At 38.3% G+C, this 24,494-nt stretch overlaps 2 protein-coding genes across 3 annotated transcripts in view; one reads left to right on the top strand and one right to left on the bottom strand.

Annotated features, from left to right (window-relative positions):
• The window catches only part of bmp6 (bone morphogenetic protein 6), a 71,614-nt gene extending 63,640 nt beyond the window's left edge, over nucleotides 1–7,974 (top strand). For both annotated transcript variants that reach the window (XM_088402617.1, XM_088402616.1), the window contains 2 exons: nucleotides 2,509–2,619; nucleotides 2,695–7,974. In XM_088402617.1, the coding sequence (XP_088258743.1) occupies nucleotides 2,509–2,619; nucleotides 2,695–2,844 (261 nt within the window). In that variant the 3' untranslated portion in view covers nucleotides 2,845–7,974. The remainder of the gene's footprint in view (nucleotides 1–2,508; nucleotides 2,620–2,694) is intronic.
• Nucleotides 7,975–9,863: 1,889 nt separating this feature from the next.
• txndc5 (thioredoxin domain containing 5) lies at nucleotides 9,864–23,917 on the bottom strand. Its single transcript, XM_088402615.1, has 10 exons — nucleotides 23,620–23,917; nucleotides 22,418–22,570; nucleotides 22,009–22,114; nucleotides 21,829–21,922; nucleotides 21,204–21,319; nucleotides 20,929–21,015; nucleotides 17,976–18,269; nucleotides 17,188–17,270; nucleotides 15,160–15,289; nucleotides 9,864–10,789 (listed from the first exon to the last, which is right to left on the bottom strand). The coding sequence occupies exons 1-10, from the start codon at nucleotides 23,799–23,801 to the stop codon at nucleotides 10,667–10,669; spliced, it is 1,368 nt and encodes a 455-aa protein (XP_088258741.1). The 5' UTR covers nucleotides 23,802–23,917; the 3' UTR covers nucleotides 9,864–10,666.
• Between the last annotated feature and the right edge of the window lie 577 nt (nucleotides 23,918–24,494).

The raw sequence follows: 24,494 nt of genomic DNA, 5'->3' as shown, positions 1-24,494 counted from the left end.
TTCCATTCTTATATGATGAAAAGAAGATGTTCCAAAATCCCATTTTCTTTAATTTGTCATGTTCCACATCTGATAAGTGAGTCTTTTGCCAAAATGATACATTGACCCTCTTTCTTTTCACCTTGGCTATCATTTTACTCCTTTTGATGAGGTTTAGCCCATTTATATTAAGGGAGAGTATGTTATAATACTTCATTTTTTTCCGGCATTCTTAATCTGTCATTTTCATCTTTTCTCCTCAATCACTGGTGACAGATAGTCTTTTGGTGCTGATGGACTGACCACCTCTGTTAAGTAGCACAATCCACCTGTTTTTTATTTACAGTAATCCCTTGTTTACCGCAGGGGTTACGTTCCAAAAATAACACACGCAAAGTGAAATCCGTGAAGTGGTCAGCTTTTCTTTTTTTTTTTTTTATTATTTTACAATGCAATACTGAACTATAGAATAAAACCAAAAATCAAAACCAGTTTTAAAGCCCAAAATTAGTAATTAGAAAATAATAAGTAATTAGGAATAAGTAATTAGTAAATATAGTAATACAAGGTTGGAGACATTGTCACTCACGTATTTCACAGTCCCAACTGTGCCTCTTTGTCCTGACTCCGCACATTGTTATGGGTTGTTGTTGGCGCTCGTTCTTTTTCTGAGTACGTTCTTTTTCTTTTTCTGAGCAAAAATATTTTTATAAACGGATATGCCTGGACATCGAATTAAAGTGAAGCCTCTTATATCATAACAATACACTTGAAATTTCAATTTATTACAAAAGAAATGTAAAAGATTTCCAAAGCTGCGCATTTCTTCGTTGCTGTCTGTGTGCCTACATAGTGTGTGCGTTTGCTCTCGGCACGCCTACGAGTCACGTGATCGGCTCCCAGCGACCAAGTTGCCAGTCAATGTGCTTACTAGCATGTTGGTAACGTGTGAGCGTGTGCGGAGCTGAGTGCACAGAGCGGTTACAGAAGAGACACAGGAGAGATGAAAGCAAGCTTTTGGATCCTCTTGCCTTTTATAATAAATTGAGAAGTGAAAAACCAATACAGTACAGCGTCAATATTTTATTTCTAGACAACAGTAATGCCACTGAGCCTATCAGGATTCAGAGCACAATGCACTGTAAAAAATATCCACACTGTAAAAAATTCGTGAAGCAGCGAACCTGTGAAAGATGAACACGCGATGCAGCGAGGGATTACTGTATTCTTCTCTGGGGGCGGCCAGTTTGCTAAATGCTGTTGACTGAAAATTACACACTACTCAGGGCTTTGGTAACCAATCACTTGTCACCTGCTTTCTGAGTTTGGTCATGTGAGGTTTGCATAATGAGCAGTGATTGGCCCTTACTTGAGCCCTAACAAAGGGGATGCAAGAGTGCATATTATGCTCTGGAGGGAGGTTTCTATTTTTTTTTTTTTTTTTGCATAATCAAGTCCCCAAATCGGCATCACTGTCGAAACAAAAGGCACTGCCAATAGAATATTTTACAAGCATCTTCATGTAAAACAGTCCCCTGAAATAGATCAAAACAAGTAGATTATGCTGATTAATTCACATTTTCAAGCACAATATAGACATTAATTCTATGTTTAGACTAGTGGGGTGGCACTATTGTAAAAATTAACTAAATAATGTTGACTTGAATTCCCCATTACTGGTTATTTATTGAACTTATTAACTAACATGTCATCTTACTGTTAGGTAAGAAATGAAATACACAAATATTGGTCTTGATTTGAAATCTTAATTTTGCCACAATGATTGCGTCAGTGATCAGTGGGAATGAGAACTATGTTGTGTCGATGCTGAGAGTATATTGAAAAATTGTTCTAGACCACAGGTGTCAAACTCAAGGCAGGCCAAATCTGGCCCGCCACATCATTTCATGTGGCCCGTGAAATACTAATTATGATTTCAAGGTTCTGACTAAAATATCAAATTTGCAAGTTTTCTGCAACTTTAAAACTTTTACAAAAGTTTTGGGGAAAACAAAAAGCATTTTTTTTTGTCACCAATTCCTCTTTGGAGCAGTTTTTACTGGCATCTGACCTCAAAACTAGGTACTGTAAATATGTGACAATCATATTTAAAATGGATTTGACTTGACCCTTCCTCATGGCTCTTCGTCTGAAACTAGAGGTGCAATTTGGCCCATGATTCAACTGGGTCTGACACTCTGTCCTCTTCCATATGGTGATAACACATGAGCAGTGTACTCATGACAAAAAAAACAAACCAAAGCAAAAAAAAAAAAAACTTTACCTACCTACCGTTTCCAACAATTTAAGAGCAACTTGTCTATTGTGAAGGCGTCCACTTCCCCCAAGTTTTAAATGTCAATGAATCTAATATCTAATCTAATTAATTAGGAGATTTTATTTGAAGACAATATCACACATTCTTAAATCGCACTGAAACACAGTTGAGTGAAATAGTGCAATGATCCAACATTTCTTTAAACCTTATAATCCAAATGTCATTTTTACGGAATGCTTCTCATGTGTCAGGACTGGATCATCGCTCCCGAAGGCTACGCTGCCAACTATTGTGATGGGGAGTGCTCTTTCCCTCTCAATGCCCACATGAATGCCACAAACCACGCCATCGTACAGACTCTGGTAGGATCCACACACAAATGGCAAGGTTTGTCTCATGGACTTTATAATCTATGATAAACTACTGCCATCTTTCAGGTGCACCTGATGAATCCCGAGAATGTCCCGAAGCCCTGCTGTGCCCCCACCAAACTCCATGCAATTTCCGTGCTCTACTTCGACGACAACTCCAACGTCATTTTGAAGAAATACAAGAACATGGTGGTGCGGGCCTGCGGTTGCCACTGATGTCCCCTGGTTGGGCACGGTGGTGCTTGGGTTGGCCATCAATATTCCTCGGGGTGTTCAACACTGAAAGGTGGTTGAGTGGTTCCGCCAATGCCAGACATGGATTTGAAAGGACAACACATGTCATTTTACGGAAACCTCCGGAAGAGATGCCCAAGTAAACCCAATAGTGGTGTGTACTGCACCCATGAGTGGGCAAAACGGAACTGTGTTTGGACCAGTCAGAATGCTGCTTTTATACCCCTCCTATTTCTGTTTAATTACCCTCTAATGGCAGCTTTTCGCAACACATTACACATTAGAGGGGAATTCATTCTCCTTGTTCTAAATTAATGGCCAGCGGGCTCCCAGTGGCTATAAAATTCTTATCAGTTTATATGACTTCAAGTGCCAGTCAAAGTCCCCCTGGGAGATAATCCCATTCTCAGGAATTGGAAAAGTTCTTAGTGTGTTTTGGGTAAACTTACATATTTAGCCCATCGACACAGTAAGCCATTCTTGTTAGAGCCCTGTGAAGTGGACTAAAAACCAAAAAACAACAACAACAAAAAACAATGTACACAAACTGAGCTATCGTGAAAGAAAATCATGTTGTTCTCTCCGCTGTAAAACGTATTACTAGCTGGCTAAAACTATGTGCAACTGTCAGTCAAATACCGCACGTTGTTCTCATAGTGACATACTCTTTCGTGTCTGAGCAATAAAAGCTATACTGTATTAAAAAATATACCCGCATCACAACAACAGTATACATTAATGATGTAATAAAAACTGGTTTGAAAGTCGTTTTTTCATTTAAAGGATGCTAATGCATCCGATCGAACCAAACCTTTCCACTTCAAAATAGTCTGAGATACGTGTCGAATAATCGTTTAATGGAGAGCTGTCTTAGAAGTTATTGGCAAATTTATAATCCATAATGTTAATTCAACAGTACATAAAATGGCATTTCATTATACAGTCTCAAACTGTCACATGTATAGCACAAAACCACACAGTGAACCACACAGTAGCCCCGGTGGGTGCCATCATGCTAGATGTATACATATGCATATATATGTATATTGTGGTGCATTATGAGCTGTAACGCTGTTCGTAGTTTGTCACGCAATTCATGATGGGAAACCCCAGCTCCGGGTTGCGTTGTACTGCTTGTTACAACTACGTGCTCTGCTAGTAAAGAGTTAACACTACGTCGTAGTGCAGAGTATCATTGTTATATTAAGTAACAAGAGTGAAAGGTATAATAAAAAGTGGCAACGAGGACATGTAAACTGACACTGCAGTTCGCGACAGACCGAGGGGTTGTCTTGATTTTGGCCACGCTTCTTCGCCGGACTAGGTGATAGATGGCGCTCGGACAAACTCTGTGAGTAACTCAGAAGGAAAGAAACGACGTTGCGGAGGAGGTTTGAGGGGAAGAGAGACATTTAACCAGGAGACTTGAAATGGCTGGAGTAATTGGATTTATCGGTCCCTTTGATGAGAGCGTGGAGCAATGACCTCGTACACGGAGAGCTTTTGAGTATTTCGTCATGGCTAATGGAATATCAGATGAAAAGTTAGTGTCCGTTTTTCTAAGTGTGATGGGTCCCGAGACATTTAACCTGCTATGCAACTTGTTACAGCCGACCAAGCTAGGATCTAAAAGCTACGAGGAAATTGTGGATACACTAACTCGCCATTTTTCACCCAAGCTTTTGATGATAGCACAGAAGGATTCAGGTTTCACAGACGGTACCAAGAAGAGGATGTGTCTGTTACCATGTTTGTTAGAACATTTCAAAAGTTAGCTGAACACTGAATTCAAAGATGCTTTAAATGACACTTTGTGAGATCAGCTTGTGTGTGGATTAAGAAATGAAGCAGTACAGAAAAAAAAATGCTGACAGAAAGTGACTTGACTCCAGCGTAATGATATAAATGATTTAAAAAAAAAAAAAAAGAGTACATGAACTCAACAATGATAAAATGGACAAGGTCCATGTTTCCGATGCAGCAAGTTGGGGCATCTTGCTAATGACTGTTGGTATAAAGAGATGAACTGCCATAACTGCGGAAAAATCAAAGACAATGACTCAAAGATCAGATGTAAAAGTGATAATGTAAAACATAAAATGAAAAGAAATGTGCACACAGTCAAGCATGCTGAGGACAGTGATTGATTCTTCAGAAGAGGACATATCAACTCCAATAAATGTTGTCCAAATATTGAATGTGGATGAAGGCTCAGAAAGCTTTTGGGCCAAACCCCAGGTGGAAGGACATTATGTTAAAATGCAAATAAACACAGGATCAACAGCATCGCTGGTATCTTACAACATTCATACAAAGATAATGAAACAACTTACACTCCGGCCCTCAGACACTGTCTTTACGGCATCCACTGGACACTGAGTGCCAATGAAAGGGTTGACAGATGTGACTGTACAGTACAATGGCCAGACTGTGAAGCTACCGATTTATGTCACCAAGAAAAACTGTCAAGCCATAATGGAGCGTGAGTGGCTGAAGACAGTCCAACTTGATTGGCAAGCAGTAAGTTAGCTGTCACATGGTTCAACTCAGCAACAGGCCATATTGGAAAAGCACAAAGCATTTTTTCGTGATGAGTTGGGCAGCATGAAATGAATTACTCTGTAAGACAGTGTTCATGAAGGCCAGGCTGATGCCATATGCCATTAGGCCCAAAGTGGAAACTGATTTGGAGGTACTGGTCACAAATGGAGTTTTGGAACCTGTAACAACCAGTGAATGGGTCACACCCATAGTCCCTGTACTGAAAAAGGATGGAGGGATTTGGTCTTGTGGAGACTTTAAGGTAACACTAAATCCTATTCTACAAATTGAGCAGTATCACCTCCCACTGATTGATGACTTATTTTCTGGCCTGAGCGGAGGACATAAGTTCAGAAGGGTAGCTCTCAACCAATCTTACCTACAAATGCATGTAGAAGAACAGTCATTCTGATGATCAACACACAAAGGACTTTTCAGATACCGGAGACTGCCATTTGGCATCACATTGGCTCAGCATTATTTCAGCGAGCTATGGACCAAATCCTGAGTGGATTACCACGAGTGCGATGCTACCTGGACGATATTCTGTGTACAAAAGCAGATGATGACGAGCATCTGCGCAACTCGGATGCAAGAGTATGGAAAGGCCAAATGTGAGTTTTTTCAGTCATGTGTGGAATATTTGGGTCTCGTGATCGATGCAAAGGGACTGCACACGGCACCATCGAAAATCACAGCCATTGTGGATGCACCGTCACCACTAAATGTCAGCAAGTTAAAGTCTTTCTTTGGACTATTACATTATTATTGCCGCTTCATACCAAACTTGGCAATACAACTGAAACTGTTGCATAACCTGCTGTGCAAAGAAAAAGCGTGGAAGTGGACAGCGGCCTATTAGCAGTCTTTTCAGAATGCAAAGGATGCGCTAACAGCTTCTGAAGCTCTGACTCATTTTAATCCATCAATTCTGCTTCAGCGAGCCTGTGACGCCTCTCCTTATGGTGTGGGGGTGTTAATAATTCATGTAATGCCAGATGTTGAGGAAAAACGGATTGCTTTTGCATCGAGGACACTGACGTTGTCTAACGATGCTCAACTGGAACAAGAATTTCAAAGCATTGTTTTGGGGGTCAGGAAGTTTCACCATTTTTGGGGTCAGGAAGTTTCACCAGTACAGTACTTGTATGGACGGAAGTTTAAACGTTTCACTGACCACCGACCTCTCACGACCATCCTCAGATCATACAATGGAATACCATCTTTCGCGGTCTCACTACTTCAGAAATGTGCTCTCTGTTGTCAGGACATTGTCATGACATCAGGTATCGTAAGTCAAGACTCTCATTGCAATGCATATGGGTTGTCTAGGTTGCCACTTCCTGTCATGAAGCCAAATTCAAACACTGTAGACCTTTTCTACTTCACTGAAGTGGAAAAAGCACCTGTTGCACAAGTGAAGAAGAGAATGAGAAATGACCCTGTGTTTTCTGCATTCATGGACTTGATCATTAAGGGAGACCCTGATGATGATGATTCAAACATGAAGCCCCTCCTTGGGAGGTGGGAGGAGCTATCTGTTCAGGCTGGTTGTTTGCTCTGGGGGAGGAGAATCATTATTCCCATGTCACGAACAAAAGTGTTAAAGCAACTTCATGCAGGTCACAGTGGAATAGTGAGGATAAAGGAAATAGTGAGAAGCTACATTTGGTGGCCAAACAGATTGACGAAATAGCTTAGTCATTCCTCATGTCACAAGGTCCGGAACAATCCACTACTTACTTCTCTCCATCCCTGGCCAGGAATTACAGAGGAGAGCCTAAGTGGATCCCTCCAACCAGTATTGCACTAACTGGACCAATCTCCTACACCGTTCAAACCACCGGTAACATCTGTAGAAGACACATAGATCAACAGACATTCACAGCAGACCCTCACAATATGTTTGGGCCTGCCAGGTTTCACCGACATCCTCCCCCACCATCGGAGCCAACAAACCACCAGGTGGTGATCAGATGACAGCTACGCCTCTCTCTTCACCTGAGTGTCCAGAGCATGTGGCCGCAAATCCGATGACACGACCACAAAGTCGATCATCAAACTGCAGCCTAGAATGTGGTCGGATGAATATGTACGACGTATCACGGAACGTGATGGGAGTTAGTGACCAATCTGCATGATTTGCAGTGCTAAGTTGATCAACTCTACTGTAGCCTCGCACTGGCAAAACTAAAGGAATTCTTCTTGAAGCTAAATGGAGATGCGGAATAGAAGAACACAATGCTTGCTGAATTCAAGAGAAGAGAGCCAGATTTGATGCAAAGGCCACGCTGGCCTGCTCTTGGAATTGTACACATTAACAAACTGATCCTTACAGCATCGTACATACTTGTTTACCTGATCGCAAAGCAGGTTAAGCCACACACCATTGGAGAAAGACTCATGAAACCAGCTGCATTTCAGATGGCGAATATGATACTCGGAACAGTTTGAGTTTTTCAAAACTCAAGATATTCAGTGATCCCTCTTTTCTCGCGGTTAATCCCCCCGCAAAAAGTAAAAGTAGCGCCCCCACTTTTCAAATTTATACAGTATATATATATATATATATATATATATATATATATATATATATATATATATATATATATATATATATATATATATATATATATATACAGTATATGCATATGCTCGGAAATTATGGTGAAATAGCCCCACAAAACTGCCCCTCAATGTGGTGGATGGACAACTTGTACATGTGTACCTGTGTGTCTTCAGCCAAAGGGAAGAAAACAATCAGGGACGCTAACATTGAGAAAAACAATATAATGCTAACCCTATATGTGTGAGTATCATAGTATTATATCCACACTCTGCAAATGTTCAAACGTCTAAACTGAAAATCTTTTGCAGGGTGACGTGACGTCATGTTTCTCAGTCAATTTGTGTTAAAATTAGTGTAAATTAAGATTTTGCTTGTTTTTCATTCATTTTCTTGTCAAATGATATTTACACTCCCAAAATATAAAATAGACGGAACCAAACTATCCGCAGGCTATTTTGGCAGCGCCTTCCTCCAAATAAACCCCCAAGTCAATATTTGTGTGTTCAACATGATACATGTTGCGGTTAAAGGGATGTTCTGGTCCAAACAAGTGAAGAATAAGGCCTTATCCGCTCAACATGCCCAATTCTGTCACTACGCTCTAACAGCCAGTCAAGAAAGTGTGCAAAATACCCTTGTGTTATTTTAATGAAGGTTGAGTCATTTATATTTTATTGTTTTCAAAATTGAACATGTTACTGTGGACTCTTTTAGACAATGTACTTCAATGTAAATCCAATACTAAGAATTTGATTATCTTCAGTGCCTTGCCAATTATCAAACACAAAATATACCTCTGGTAAGCTGCTGTTTACATTTGTGATTATGACTTTTCCTGTGTAAATACTTGTACATCCAGCTTTATTTATTGCACTTTTTGTTAAGAAAAAAATAAAGTACACCATATGAGATACACCAAGAGAAAAACTACTTTTGGAATTTCTTTTATTATAAAATCTCATGTTACATCTTGCCAATATTTTAAAGAAAAAAAATCCATGGGCAGTGCACAACCTATGACTGCAGAACAACAACAACAAAAGTCACTGGATTTCCTTAGAACAGAGGTCCCCAACGTAGCTGCATGGACCGCACCCGAAATAATGATGTTTTGGAACTGATTTACTTTTATCCTTTCAAGAGACTATGTGTAAGATTTTGATTGTTTTTCAGTACGGACAGCAGGAGGTGCTGCATTTACCATTGTCCGTATCTATAACAGACATGGCAGCCTCTGGGGAAGTGCCACCCCTCATGTAACATAATTTCATAACTACACCCCTACTATTATGTTTAAAACATACTGTTGGTTGTTAACACATTTATTTGTAAGTTTTTGACATTTATAATCATTTAATTAATCCCTTTTATTCAGGGTTTACGTTTAGCTCATTAGCATTTTCGATTGTGCCAGGTATTTCCCTTTGCTATGTTTGCATATGCAAGTGTTTACCATTGATAAGTCATTTGCATCTAATTAACGTTTGCATTGAATTGAATAGCATTTGTAATTGCTATATGATTGACTTAATGTAATTTGTATACATTTTTGTTCATTTTGAGGCGGCAGCCTCAAAATTATTTTTGAGAGTCAAGCAAGCTGGGGGCTCCTATTAGTTTGTTATTGATGATGAGCTCATATTTTATGTGCACTTTTTATACGCCATTTAAGGGGCCACTGCTGATGATGCGCTTTCCATAAAAGTGGCAATGTCTGCTTTTTGTGTGTCGCTTGGTTTTACATTGTTACATGAACAGTGTCAAGGAACATGTGCACCACATCTCATTTACAAAGTGCAAATAAGAAAATATTTCTGAGATGGTTTCAGCATGTGAAGCTGATATATATATATATATATATATATATATATATATATATATATATATATATATATATATATATATATATATATATATATATTTATATATATATATTTATATATTTATTATTTTTTGGGGGGACGGGGTTGTGGTTTGATTGATTATTCAACTTCTCATTGGGCAGCTTCAGTGGCAGCGTGTGTATCTAGGAACTAATTCAGTGCTTTGGCCCCACTGCTCCACGGGAAACACCTTCTTTCACAAGTCCAAGTCATAAGGCCATTTTAAAAACTACTAGTGGCTCGTCCTTTTAAGCAAGTTCATACACCCTTCTTCTCTGGAGCATATTTAGAGTCCATTCAAATTAAGAAAAACAGTAGAAACTATATTTGTGTTTAGTGATGGAGATATTATGGAGCACCACTGAGGAGCTAATCTGTCTTCATGTCAGACACCTGTGGGGGTCATCCAAGCTCATTAAGCTTTGTCCCTGAGAGTTAAGGTCACGTAAGCGCTCTTGTGGCTGATAGCTCATATCACTCATACAATTGATACACTCATATCAATTAACATCTTAAGTACATTTGAACAACAGATCCCATGTATAAAAATAAAATCAAAACATAGAAAAAAATGGCTACACATATCATGTCAGAAAACAACTGAGACCCCCTTCATAAAACTTCATAAGCTCTTTTCAAAGAACCAAAACAACCAAAGAATGAGAAATACATTTGCGTACCCAACACCCAGAATTGGTCTGTCAACACAGGAATAGCAGCGTGAGGTTTGGCTGGCGCAGGACATAGGCTGCTGCCAAGCACTCACCAACGCTGTGCGGCCGATGCAAGAGGGATGAGTGCTGTCACGAGCTCACAGCTCATCCCTCACATGCTTCATCACAAAGTCGTGTAGGCTTGCCAAGTCCCGAGGGCCGCTATACTCGTCTTCCTGCTTTCCGGCGCGAAACATCATCAGGGTGGGATATCCTTGCACCTGCGGAGAGCAACAACAACAATCGAGATATCAAACCTGCTAGATCAGGAACGCATTTGTGCTCACGGGCCATATGGAGGAAAATCTATTCTCAAGGTGGCTGGACTGGTAAAAATCATGATATATTACTTTAAAATAATTAGTGTCAACATATACAGATTTTTACTACATGGGCTGGCCTGGTCCCACTTACCAACAAATAGAGGCTGTCAAATGTAAATATATTGTGACTTTGTGGCTGCTCTGCCCTTCATGACGAAACAACAACAATACATAGGCTAACATTTTAGCGATCAGTAATGGAAGTCAGAGGTGGAGTGAAAGAAGAAGTCAAACACATCGTTGTTTTACTGGCGTCGCCAACCAAGCAAATGATGTGTCAAGAGAGCACACAGCATTCCTCCTATTAAATCGGTCCCCTCGGGAAACCACTAACTAAGAATTAGCTAGTAGAAACCAGTCACTAATAAATTAAACGTTTGCTGTGTGACTTACTGTATGCAAAATCTCCCCTCCTCGGTTAAAGTGGGAATGTATTTATTAATATGGGGGCAGTACGAGGGCCTGCTATCATCATCATCCCTCTCACGAGCCATTTCTTTCTGCTCGAGCTGGGCTGAGAGCGCAGAATAAGCAGGGAATCCTTTGATATGCATCAATTAAGGAAAGTAAGACGAATAAATTAACATTGTAACATGGCTAAAAGCAACAAAAACCTGGATTTCCATGATCCGGGCCTTTTAATACTTTATTTATTGATCTATTTATTTTTGAGTACCTGGTAACAGTAACATCACATTCCTTCAACACACTGAACATAACTGCATGTTTAGAAGTAAGAGTAGCACCTTCAACACAGAGTGAACTCACCTACGAGCAGCAAAAACATATTTTCAACAGACACACTCGATTGTTAGAATACTGCACCAACACAACATGGGTTCCTTAGATCAATCTAGGATACTAGAGAAGTATCCCCTGGTGGCAGGTAAAATCGAAGTTTAAACTCAAAATCAGTATTCTGATGAGTGTATTTTTCTACCTCCCTATATCTACTGTGTGAGTGCCCCCTGGTGGCTAGTAAAAAAAAAAACAACAACAAAAAAAACAACAACCCTGCAAAATGTGTGAAAAAAGAAGCCACTTTTTTAACAAAATTTACGGTATGTAAAAAAAGATAAAGGCAGTTAAATAATGGTATGTAAAAAAGAAAAGATAAATGCAGTTAAATAACTTCCTATGTATCCCAATACAGTGAACTCCGCGACATTTTTTGTCCCCTCTTTCCGCCATTTTTTTCGACTTACGACATTAAAAAAAAAAAAAAACCTCTTCTCGAACATGGCGGTCAGTGTGCGCGTGTGTCTACTAGGGGCAACGCGTTCATACGTCACTTTTGACGCTATTGGTAGGCACACTTACGAAAGACTTGTACTGTTGACTCGTGTGACAGTGCGTAATGCTTAACTCAACTTGATTTGGTTAACCATGATCCCTAGTTTGCTAGTGATGTTAAAGAGAGAAGTAAAAAGATTATTAGTATGGAAACGAAGCTGGAGACAATAAAAAAAACCAAGATGGCTAATCTAGCCTTGGCTAGGCTACCCTCACAAGGGAATATGGCCATAACAAGCATGTCACGTCAAAGGCAAATAAATCCTTTAGATATTTTTTATTTAAGATATTATCTAATTGTATACATGTATATTATATATATATATATAAGTAGCACTTATTATACTATTTTGATACCTATTTTTAATATGTATATACAATTTTGATGTTTTTACCTGAAATAACTCACAAAGTCATGACATCACGTAAAAATCCGGGAGCGCTGTGTGCTAACTGCTGAGCTCTAAATAAAATGATTTTAAAGAGAAATACCGGACTGAACAAGTTTATAATACTATACAGACCAAAGCCAATTGTTTGGTTATAGCCCAGATGGCGGCCCATTTCTTGGGGCGATCGAAGGATTTAACCTTTGCTGGGCAGTAGCACAAGGCAGCTAGATGCTAATGCTAATGTGAATGTAGTTTTCAACTTTTGTGACTGCTCATTTGGGCACTGTTCTTAATGACAAACAGAATGTTTTAAATATAATCTGAAGTCTAGTTAGGCTGCCATGTCTGTTATAGCTATGGACAATGGTAAATGCAGCACCTGCTCTCTGTAATGAAAAACGGTCTAAATCTTACAAGTTGTACTTTTACAATCATCCTGTGGGCCGAATTAAACCTCCTAGCGCGCTTTGCATTTGACACCTTTGTGCTAGACTGTTGTGCCAGGACTCAAGTCCCGAACCTTTAGGCAGAACTTCTTCATTAAGGTTAACTGCTCTGTTATAACAAACAAACCCAGACAGCGATTTGAGTTTCTAGGCCTCATTTGCAAAACCCCTGGGTGTCTGGGGATTTTTCACTAGCCTGGCCTTATTATCACCCAAATTGGACTGACGTTGAAAAGGTCATAAAATCGTTAAATATAAATATATATTTACTTTCAACCCCCTGAAAACAAAACGTTCAGTGGCACCCCTATCCATACAAATACTTTTTTTTTTTTTTTTGGTGGGAGGAACCTTTATGTCTAAAAATTGTAACAATGCGACAATAAAAGTAACTACAGTGATCCCCCCTAGTTCGCGGTTAATGGGGGCTGTCTACCCCCCGCGAAGTCTGAAACCTGCGAAGTAGGGTATCAGTTCCTAGATTTCTATGTACGCCCCAATATAGCCGCAGTAACCATACACAATCCTTTTTTTTGGTATTTTTTGCGTATTTTATTTCCTTTCTCCTATTATTTAACATTACATTATCCTTATTAACATTATTAACATTATTGTATATTCATTAAATAACTAATATTACTTAGTTTGTTGAGAATATGTTGTCAGGACTGGTTATCTGCACCAAGACTCCGGTGAAAGAGTACGCAAGTCATCACGTTGAAGTTCACATTTATTTTTTTTTATTTCATTTATTTTTATTACTCATGTATGGTGTATCATGTAGTATCTGTTGAATAATAAATCAACAACAATCTTAAAGTCAACATATAAACACTTAATCTATGAATTAACTGCATTTTTAGCCGACATTAGCGGGTTAGCAACAACTATCTACAACTACTAACTATAATGTGCAACCTCAACATAAACGAACACATAAACAGAATAAGTCAAAGTCAAAGTCAAGTTTATTGTCAATTTCTTCACATGTGCTTAACATACAAAGGAATCGAAATTGCGTTTCTCACTATCCTCTGCTTTTTACATGTACAATAACAAAGTGCAGGTGCGCAAGACGAGACAAACCTAAAAGCTAGATACTTATCTATAGTAATGTAAAGTGCAGTATAAACACTCATCGCTTACTAAACATAGGCAGTAGCGTGCATTATCAACATAAATGATAATAAACTATAAATATTCACTACGTCACCGTAACGAGCCGAATGACGCACAGAGAAGGTAAAACAGAAAATGGAAATGCAACGCGACCCGGCAATAAAAAGCATGCATTTCAAAATAAGATAAACGTCACGAACACTAACGCTTGAAGAATTCTTAACATAGTTATTAACTGATATTACTTCGTTATTTGATGAATACAGTACTCTATAATGTACTTTTTTGCTTTTTTCATTTTTTTTTTTTACATTTTTTAAATGATTTTTTTTTTAAATATTTTTAATTTTTCCTGGAAAAAAACGCTAAGTACTGAGACTGCGATATCTGAAACTGCGAAGTAGGAGGGATCACTGTACACAATATATTTATATATTTATGAAATTGAAATAGGAATATTTATTATGTGACTTTTGAAGACTTTTGCATCATGGGAGTCCAGACTAAGCCAATACAAGTCATTGAAAGGCTTGCAAATGTCATAAGTTGGCCGCTAGTGTCACTTGCTGGTCTTGCGGCGTCAACACAAATATTTCTATTGCGCCCCGTTCGCGAGTTGCTTTTGAAAGGATTAATGCTAAAATCTGTGAAAATGCATAATAAAACATGGGGTTATCAATATGTCCAAAATTGACAATATTTACAATTTTGAATGGCAGCAAATGAGCACGACATGGACTAAATTTAACATTTATAGGGTGTACCTCTCAACCTCCCCTTTATTAGCATTTAGAAGGGACAGCAGTGTGGCATGTTGAAAGTCGTCAAATACGTCTATGCGTATTTTATCTATTTATGATATTTTAGCCTTCTAGTGTTTTTTTTGTATGCTTTTGCTTTGATATCACAAATCAAAAACATTAAAAAGGCCGAGTTGGATAAAACTTTCTCCCAGGGGTTAGGAATGTGCGTAAGATACTCATAGAGATTGGTGTCCTGTAGCCATGTCCATACTTACAGAAAACTTGTTGCAGAGCGTGCGCTCCATGGTGCAGTCCACTTTGGCAATGTTGACGCTGATCCGAGAAGAAAATTCCTTCGTGGCAAGATCCTCCCATACCGGAGCCAGCCTTTTGCAGTGGCCGCACCTACATAGGAGCACATCTAATTAAATGGGGAAAATATGGCCTGGTGAACACATACATGCCACTCCATTCTTTACCATATTTTTACTACTTTAAAACAGTTTCAAGCATAAAGTGCACCGGCACTTTAATTTTGGAAGCATTGCAAGTTGAATACAGTGATCCCCCCTACTTCGCGGTTAATGGGGGCTGTCAACCCCCCGCGAAGTCTGAAACCCGCGAAGTAGGGTATCAGTTCCTAGATTTCTATGTACGCCCCAATACAGCCGCATTAACCATAAACAATCCTTTTTTTGTATTTTTGCACATTTTATTTCCTTTCTCCTATTATTTAACATTACGTTATCCTTATTAACATTATTGTACATTCATTAAATAACTAATATTACTTAGTTTGTTGAGATTTTGTTCTCAGGACTGGTTATCTGCACCAAGACTCCGGTGAAAGAGTACGCAAGTCATCACGTTGAACTTCACATTTATTTTGGCTCATGTATGGTGTATCATGTAGTATCTGTTGAATAATAAATCAACAACAATCTTAAAGTCAGTAAACTAACATATAAACACTTAATCTATGAATTTACTGTATTTTTAGCTGACATTAGCGGGTTAGCAACAACTAACAACTACTAACTATAAAGTGCAACCTCAACACAAACGAACACATAAACAGAATGAACACTCATCGCTTACTAAACATAGGCAGTAGCGTGCGTTATCAACATAAATGATCATAAACTATAAATATGAGCTTACGTTTTCATTCACTACGTCACAGTAACGAGCTGAATGACGCACAGAGAACGTAAAACAGGAAACGGAAATGCAATGCGACCCGACAAATTAAAAGCATGCATTTCAAAATAAGAAAAACGTCACAAACTCTAACGCTAGAAGAATTCTTGACAGTTATTAACTAATAGTACTTCGTTATTTGATTAATACAGAACTGTATAATGTACTTTTTTGCTTTTTTTCAATTTTTGTACTTTTTTGCACATTTTTTAAATTATTTATTATTTTGAAATATTTTTTATTTTTCCTGGAAAAAAACGCGAAGTACTGAGACCGCGATATCTGAGACCGCGAAGTAGAAGGGATCACTGTAGTTTATTTTAATTGTACCCTATGTTTATTTGGTAGATTTAGCACTATTGTGTTAGGTTAAAACCAAACAATTAAAATTGGGTAACCCCGTGTGTCTCACTCACTTTATTTGCTATGGATTACATTCAATTAGATTGAGTTATTAAGTTTGGTTAAATTTATATGCAATATTGGTTGACAGTTCGACAGCTGTCAATGCAATCACTGTTATACATTATCCCATTCAGTCTGACTCCAGCATTAGACTAGTAAGATAACATTTCCTATTGATTCTGAAACACAGAAACACTAAGTTTTAGTTCTCGCGCCAGAACGAGCTTTTGTGCTTGTGATAACATGAGGATGATAAAGACTTATCTTACAATAGAAAAGAGTTTAAAACAGGACAATATAGCTAATTCTAATTATCTTCCTGATTGCTAAGTTTAATTCCACAACTGCAATAATAAGAACAATACCATGGTGAGACTAGTGAGAGCATATAAAACATATTTTAGTGAAGAATATCTTGGATTGACTTTTTGACAATATTTGTTCCATTAGTTTTGTTTACCTCGCTAAAAATCCACTTAAACCAATGTATTGATTTATTTTATTCACTTGTCAGTTATTTGGTTTCATTTTTAAAATAACTGACAAAATTAAATTATTTGTAAAAACTATTACGAGATGGCCCATTGTCGCTTTTCAACAAGTTTGCTGATCCCTGGATCAAATACACATAAGATACTGTTTCAACAAATATTCCGTAAACTACATAAAAGAACAAGTTAACATGAAATCAGTCATACCATGGAGCAAAGAACTTGACAAAAGTGAGTCCTTTGGCGGTGATCTCATCAAAGTTGTTTTCTGTCAGGTGTAAGACGTTGGACTGCAGACAGGAAACAAACAGACGTATGAGGTCTTGATGTGGGCAAAACATTCTTGCTAACAATTAAACAAAATGAGTTTAATAATTTGTCATTGTTTCATAATGGTATGACAAGAAGGGAAAGGGTTGACTGGAAGGCAATCAAAGAGCCAACTGAAAATTGTGACAGACGTTGTGCCTAAAATAGATTGTAAAGACAAACATTTCTGGTGATGGACACATTGGGCCCAAGGTGTCTGTTGATAAAATGTTCTTGCTTCAACTGTACAATTGAATAAGAAAAGACAATGTCAGTGTTGCAGGGGATAAAATCTTAAGCTAACTCTGTCCTTATCTTGACCCAATTTGGGCCTTTGATCTTAATGCATCAATGAAAAACACTAGGGGTATAAAAATGATTATCTATGGTCAAAACAGGTTTCTAAACTGCATTGATTTATAAATACCGTATTTCTGCAAGTACAAATCGACCTCCATTATAAGTCGACCTGATACCTGTGCTTTGAATTACAATTACATCCCATTTTATTTGATCAATTATGAACCAACAAGAAGCCGTTTCTGATCACTAAAGTGGGGCTGGCATCTAAGTGCAGGTCTGAGGGAAGGGTGGAATGAGGCCAACGATTGGACAATCCAAACGAACCCTGCTTATAGTTTACAGTTCAAATACAACATAAGGATCAAGATGCACATAAAGCTCACCTTCTCTTGCTTGGCTTCTTCTTCCTTGACCTTTACCTCTTTGGGCTGCTCTTTGGCTTCTGCCTCTTCGGGCTGCTTGACTTCAACCTTTTTTGGCTCCTCCTTGGCTTCTTCTTTAATCTCTCTTATTTCCTCTTTAGCTTCTTCTTTTGCATCTTCAACGGGGTCTTGCTTGGCTACGTCCTCTGCTGTATTAGCTTCTTCCTGTTTGGTTTTAGCAGCAACCACCATCTGGTCCACAAACTCTTTGAGGGTGTCATAGTCTCGCTTTCCTTTGAAACGTGTTACCGCAATCTGCCATGGGAAGCACATCAGCCATAGCCATTCACTTGTCATCACAGTGTAATTCTTAAATCTGAACACAAGTAATAACTCTTTGTATAAATGATAGAATTGAATACTATAAAAGACAAATTCTACAGGATATACAGTAAATGACCAGTATATAATATTTTGCTATTCTGTAAATAAAGAAACTAAAGGTAACTCCAAGAGTGGCACAAGAAGAGACAGGGAGCCACAAAGGGAGAGAGAAACCTGAGAGCGAGAAAAACTCGCACATTGGTTGGAGCAAAAAATATCGTGAAAATATTCAGGACAAGCCCAAAGATCCTTTTAAAAAGGCCTTGAGTGTGCCTTGCCCCTTGCCTGAAGCCTCTTAACTGAAATACATAAGAGTTGAAAGAGCAACAGACAGGTTAGCAATGAACTCTCATTTGACGTAACTTCAAATAGAAATTTAATGAGCAGAGCTGGGCAATCCATTACCAAATCGATCAGTCACTGACAAAACATCCACCTTCACTGTGTGCTTTATAATGTGACGGGTTGTACAAATACAGGGAGTGAGAAATATAGTCTGTACAGCCCACGATGGATGGATGTAAACCCACGTCAATCGGTGCTTAGCCTATGTATTTTTTCAAGGCTTTGCGTCACAAAGCATACGCTGAAAAAGTGCTGGCAGGAGGTCATGCTGTCAGCGAGGCCTGAGTTGGCAATGGATTGCCCATCTCTGTATAACGGGTATAAATGATTCGGTGACTAGCAAGCTTGTTCCCCACTGGTTTCATTTAAAGATGTCATAAATAAATGGTGTCCTTTTTAAATGAAAAAAGTCACATCTACCCACAGTACACATAGCTGTCCTTTAGCAGCCTCCAAACAGCAATCATTATTGTCGAGTATTGTTTCCTGTTCGATAAGGCAATTGCGCTCAAACTGACAATTTCTTAATTTTTCTTAATGTTTAATGTATCAATCATTCCACATTTCTATTTCATTTTGGTCCTCTGGAAATTATTTATCTAAATGTGCTGTAATTGACTGTAATTGTGGACAAAATCGTGACTCAAAAAAAGCTTTTGATACTACAGATCAGGGGTGCTCAATGAGTCGACTGCTTAGATATCGTTGCTTACTCGCAAGACCTTGCACTGCATGGAAAAAAATAACTCAGTCGAAAAAAAAGAACGTCAATTGAGGAAAAAAAAAGAACAAATTGTTGTTCACTCTGGGAGGTAAGGATTATTAAGTAGTAGACCGTTGCCGCAACTATGCTTCTGGTAGGAGCTTCAAAAATAAAAACGTACCACAGGCCACTTGTGTCATTCATTACTTTGTTAGGCTACAGTTTATTTTGAAGCATTGGCTGGCTCTCTCACAAGGTTTGGTGGCTCGAAAGGCAGAGCATTCTCCCATATGTCTAATTGCACTTCTGGCCCAACAAGTTTAAAAAAAAAAAAAAAAAAATCTTGTTCCATAGTTACTGCCCGGTATCCTGCCTGGATCATTTTACTCTTCCCTGAATAAAAGGAGAAATGATGAATACTGCAGACGTAAGGAAGTTAGGACGAAACTACAGACATGAGTGGCAGCGTAGACCAGATGTGTATTTACATTAGTATGGTGTTTACAAAACTCTAATATCACTAAACATTGTTTGTCGATAGCACAGCAAAAGAGGAGATATGAATTAATTATAGGGGTTTTGAGCTGTATTTGCCCCCTATTAACAGTTACTGGGATATCAACAATGATAAGTAAAAAAACGCAAAGGAGCGTCACCCCCCCATGACGGAATTTTCGTACTTGTGTTAAGTGGGTACCTGAATTATTTTAAATGTGGTAAGTCTTCATACTATACATATTTAACAGAAATATTACTGCAGAACATAAATTTAAATGAATCCTAAATTATTAAACCTTAAACAGTAACTGTACTGTTATCCCTCACCAACCATCTTGTAGTCTCAGTGGCGTGCATATTAGCATTGCCCGTAAGGAGAATTTTACTGTAAACTTCATTTTTGCATATATAGGACTATTATATGCAGTAAGTGCCAAATTAAAATGAACAAAGCCTGCGCTTTTTGTAACAATAAACAATACATCTTTCCGAGATGTTAGCTAACCAATGACAATATATTTGCTTTTATTTCCTGGTAGGCTTACAGTACGTCAGCACTCCCAAATATAGGCATGCAGGAAATGTGTAATTGTGCCCTTTAGAACAAGTCAAACTAGGGGCTTGACTTGAATCTTTCACACTGAGCGAATGGGGTGTAAAACAGGCTTTACTTCTCTACTGATACACATCACCATACGACTTTTTTTACGTTTGCCAGAAAGTTACAAACAATTCTGTCTATTCGTGTGGTAATGTAGGTACCTCTACAAAAACTAATATTTCTCTCATATACAAAGCAAATGTAACACTTCAATGATAAAAGGGTGCCTAAAACTTAGATCAATACATGTTCCACATTGTACTTATCTGCCAAAAAAAGTAGAATAGTAGAAACTCAGGGTTACAGGGTAACTTATGAGCATGAAAATTTAGGAAAATCTTAACATTAAAACAGTGTGTGTCTTATGTATTGTACGTTTTGTACAATACTTAATGAAATCAATAAAGAACATGTGAAGTAATGTTATGTAGTTAGAAACCAACCTTTTCACCTCCATTGAAGAACAATAGTGTTGGATATCCCCGTACGCCGAACTTAATACACAAATCATGGTATTGTGTGCAGTCCACCTAAAGAAAAACACATAAACAACTGTCTCATGACTCCCATAACACTCTCATTTTCATTTAAAAAAATCTTTAAATTTGCAGTTATTTGTGCTGAAATGATAACTCAAAAGGGTTACTGGGACTTTCTGGGTCATTTTAATTGTAAATTATTATCCTTTCTTTATTAATGTGAGATAGAAAGGGCTCACCTTTCCAATTTTGACCTCCTCGGAGTGCTCAAAAGTGGAGGCCATCTGATCCCAAGTAGGAGCCATGGCTTTGCAGTGGCCACACCATGGTGCATAAAACTTGACAAAATTGAAACCTTAACATGAAAAAGGAACCAATCATCAGACAACCAGAATGAACTGAAAACCCTTCACATCAATATAATTGACAGCCCTCTGTCAATTTTTTGGTGTATTGAAGTTACAGTGTCTAACAGATAAACACAGAGCTGTAAAAGCATATTTCCACCTCCTATACAGTTAAATGCAACCATTGCACAACATTTACTGCTTCTCTGTAGCCAACATGTCAAGGGAGGACCAATAAACACAGGCTTAAATATGCTGATGTCATATCCTGCCCGTTCTGGTCAATTATTTTTACTTGAGAAACCAAACAGTACAGACTTCACTGAGTCAAACTCTGATTTTCCTTGACTTGCGCAACCAACTAAAATGTCAGTTAAGTGAATTAAGGGTAGGAGAAATGGATCCAGATAGACCGCTTTTGCTGGTTGTAACTTGAACAGCAGGTTTTTCCAATTAATTTCACCTGATGACAGGAAGATCGTACTGAGTCTTTCATTATTGTAAAGAGGAGCTGTACCTTTAGAAACGTGGTTCTTGAAGTTGGAGGCAGACAGCTCGTACATGCCATCTTTGGGCTCAGGAGGAACATCAGATTCCTCCTCTTCAAGTTCCTAGACAAAGAAGAACAGGACACAAATGAGAACCGCGAACAACCACATTTCAACACAACTAGTTTGCAGTATTTGGGAACACTTACAGAAGGGCCCTTCTCAAGCGTCCTCAACATCCAGTGCTCAAGAGCCTCTAATATTCTTGTTCCCTGGTACTTGATAGGCTCCTGCCCGGGTTTGTACAACACTAACCTGCAAAAAAACAAACAAACAAATAGATCAAACATGCTATAAATCAGGGGTGCTCAATGCATTGATCAATCACCTGCAGAAAAAAGTTTATGTTTCTATTCCCCCTCAAGTAATCAGATAAATGTTACTTTTCCGATGCGCCGATCACTTTTGTGTATGTATAAGCTTCAAAACGGGGGTACAGAAGCACAATTTTATTTATTACTCCAAGAAGCACGAGTGAGAAACAATTGATATTTGAATGCATAATTGGAGCATTCAAATAAATTCTCAACCAGGTAGGACATGTGGAGAAATACTAACGTGGGGTAGCCTCGGACATTGTGGTCTTTGGAGCAGAACTTTGTGTTCTGGACACAGTCTATTTTCACGACATAGATGGGGGGTTCCTCCATATTGTTGTACTTATCTGCCAATTCATTCCATGTGGGCTGCAGCTTCTTACAATGGGCACACCTGTACAAAACAGAATGTAGACAAATATTTTACATTAGTGTTGTTACTGATGTGTACTTAGTAAATATGGATGTAAAATCAATACCACTAATACTTTTGATACACAATGCTAAACATAACTATGTTATAGAAAGACCATATATATTATGTAGTGTTTTTTTCAAAATAAAACCGAGATATATTTGGCAAATTTATATTCTTCTGATATGAAATGTCTACTTCTTGACTGTAAAACTGCTAGCAGAGAGAGAGAGCGGCTAGTATCTATTGTATCCTAGTACCTGCTGCCATCAAAAGTACTGAAACCTTAACATTTCATGAAACAGTGAAATTTTTGATATCACAATGCCATAATTTGAGGCCAGCCGAATGTGTCCTAATGTGGACACACAATCTGTGAGGTTCTGTGCCTTTGATAGGCAATACAGGTTTGTCTTTTAGGGGCATCACAATTTTGGTGATGACACAATTGGTTATTACAGACTTATGAAGACTTAGGCAGTAAAGAGCAAATTAAAGTAAAATTAATTCAGGAAGCATTTAATATAGAAATAGTTTTTAAAATGTCAACAGATATCGCATGACGACATAATCATTTAACATTGTTAGCACTCATTTACCTTTGCTTCAATTGGATCGTATATGTCCCAACTGTCATTGAGAATAATTGCAGTTCCAAAAAAAGGACGCTTGTGCCACGTCAGCCAGCTGATCTCACGTTCTGCTATCATTAACATTTGACGCTTTACAAAATATACTATGTGAGCGCTTCGCTCAGACGAAATTAAATTAATTAAATATATAAACCAGAAAATTCTGTGTAAAATGTTTTTTTTTTTAAAACTCAGTCTAAGTGAGCTAACCGGTAAGTGCTACTAGCTTGAAAGCTAACGACAAGCTCAAACTGAACAGCGAAGAAAAAAGCCAAGTGATGACGTGCGTTTTTGCTAAATCGTACGCTTGAACTCACTCGCTAGCAGAGCTAAAGTCACGGCATCGCTTTTGCTGCGTTAAAATATAGCATGTCGTGAACGAGACAGCGAACTTACCATGGGGCGTAAAACATGACAAAGTGCGGTGCGGTGAGCACTGCCTCGTTGAACATTTCCACCGTGTATGTATGCTTGGCGTGCTCCTCTTCTGTATCGTCTTGGTCGCAAAGTACTAATGTAAATAATAACGAATAAATAAAAACTAGGGTAAAAGGAGTGCAAATTATTAAGGATGCCATGATGAGCGTCTTTCAGTGGCTGCTGCTTCCTCGAGGACAATGGAGAAAGCGCGTTCAAGCCGCGCATTCAAAATCTGATGGTATGCAAGCTCTGGCTGGGAAGCGCATATGAAAGTTATTTTTTCTCTCCCCCCTCCACGCAATCACTGTGCGGTAGAGATCTGCGAAAGCCTACAGGCATTCGCTCTCTTACCAGCTTAACTGGTTAAAAGAAAGTGGCCTAGTTAAGCAAATAAATTACACTGAATGGGTGAAGAACAATGAAAAAACATGCAAAAATAGATTGATGAGTAGAAGTGGCCTAGTTCCGCAAATAAAGACCACTGAATGCGAATAATTTAAAAGCTAACAAAAATAAATGAACAAATACACCATTGTCATTCTTATTGGTCTGCTTTATGATAAACTGCTGTACTTTTTATCAGTTCCAAAATAATTGTAAACAGACAATATAACCATGGGATAATTGTTTGTTGAAAAAACAAATAATAATGGTAAATATTACTTCATTTTTGTGTTTTTCCACATTACAAGGCATTTTACAGTCAACTATTGAATCGGCTACTGATGACGCAGAGTCAAATCCACCCATATCTTTTTTGTTATCTTGCTCAAGAAGGTTTTGGCATGGTCAAGGTGGCTCGGGATGAAACCTGCAGCCTCTAGATCAGAGGTGTCAAACTAATTTTTGTC

Source organism: Hippichthys cyanospilos, chromosome 19 (genome assembly GCF_059441005.1).
Source record: "Hippichthys cyanospilos isolate Australia breed blue-spotted pipefish chromosome 19, RoL_Hcya_1.0, whole genome shotgun sequence".
NCBI lineage: Eukaryota > Metazoa > Chordata > Actinopteri > Syngnathiformes > Syngnathidae > Hippichthys > Hippichthys cyanospilos.
The sequence above is the reverse complement of the archived record's forward strand: the minus strand, read 5'-3'. Positions and strand labels throughout refer to the sequence as shown.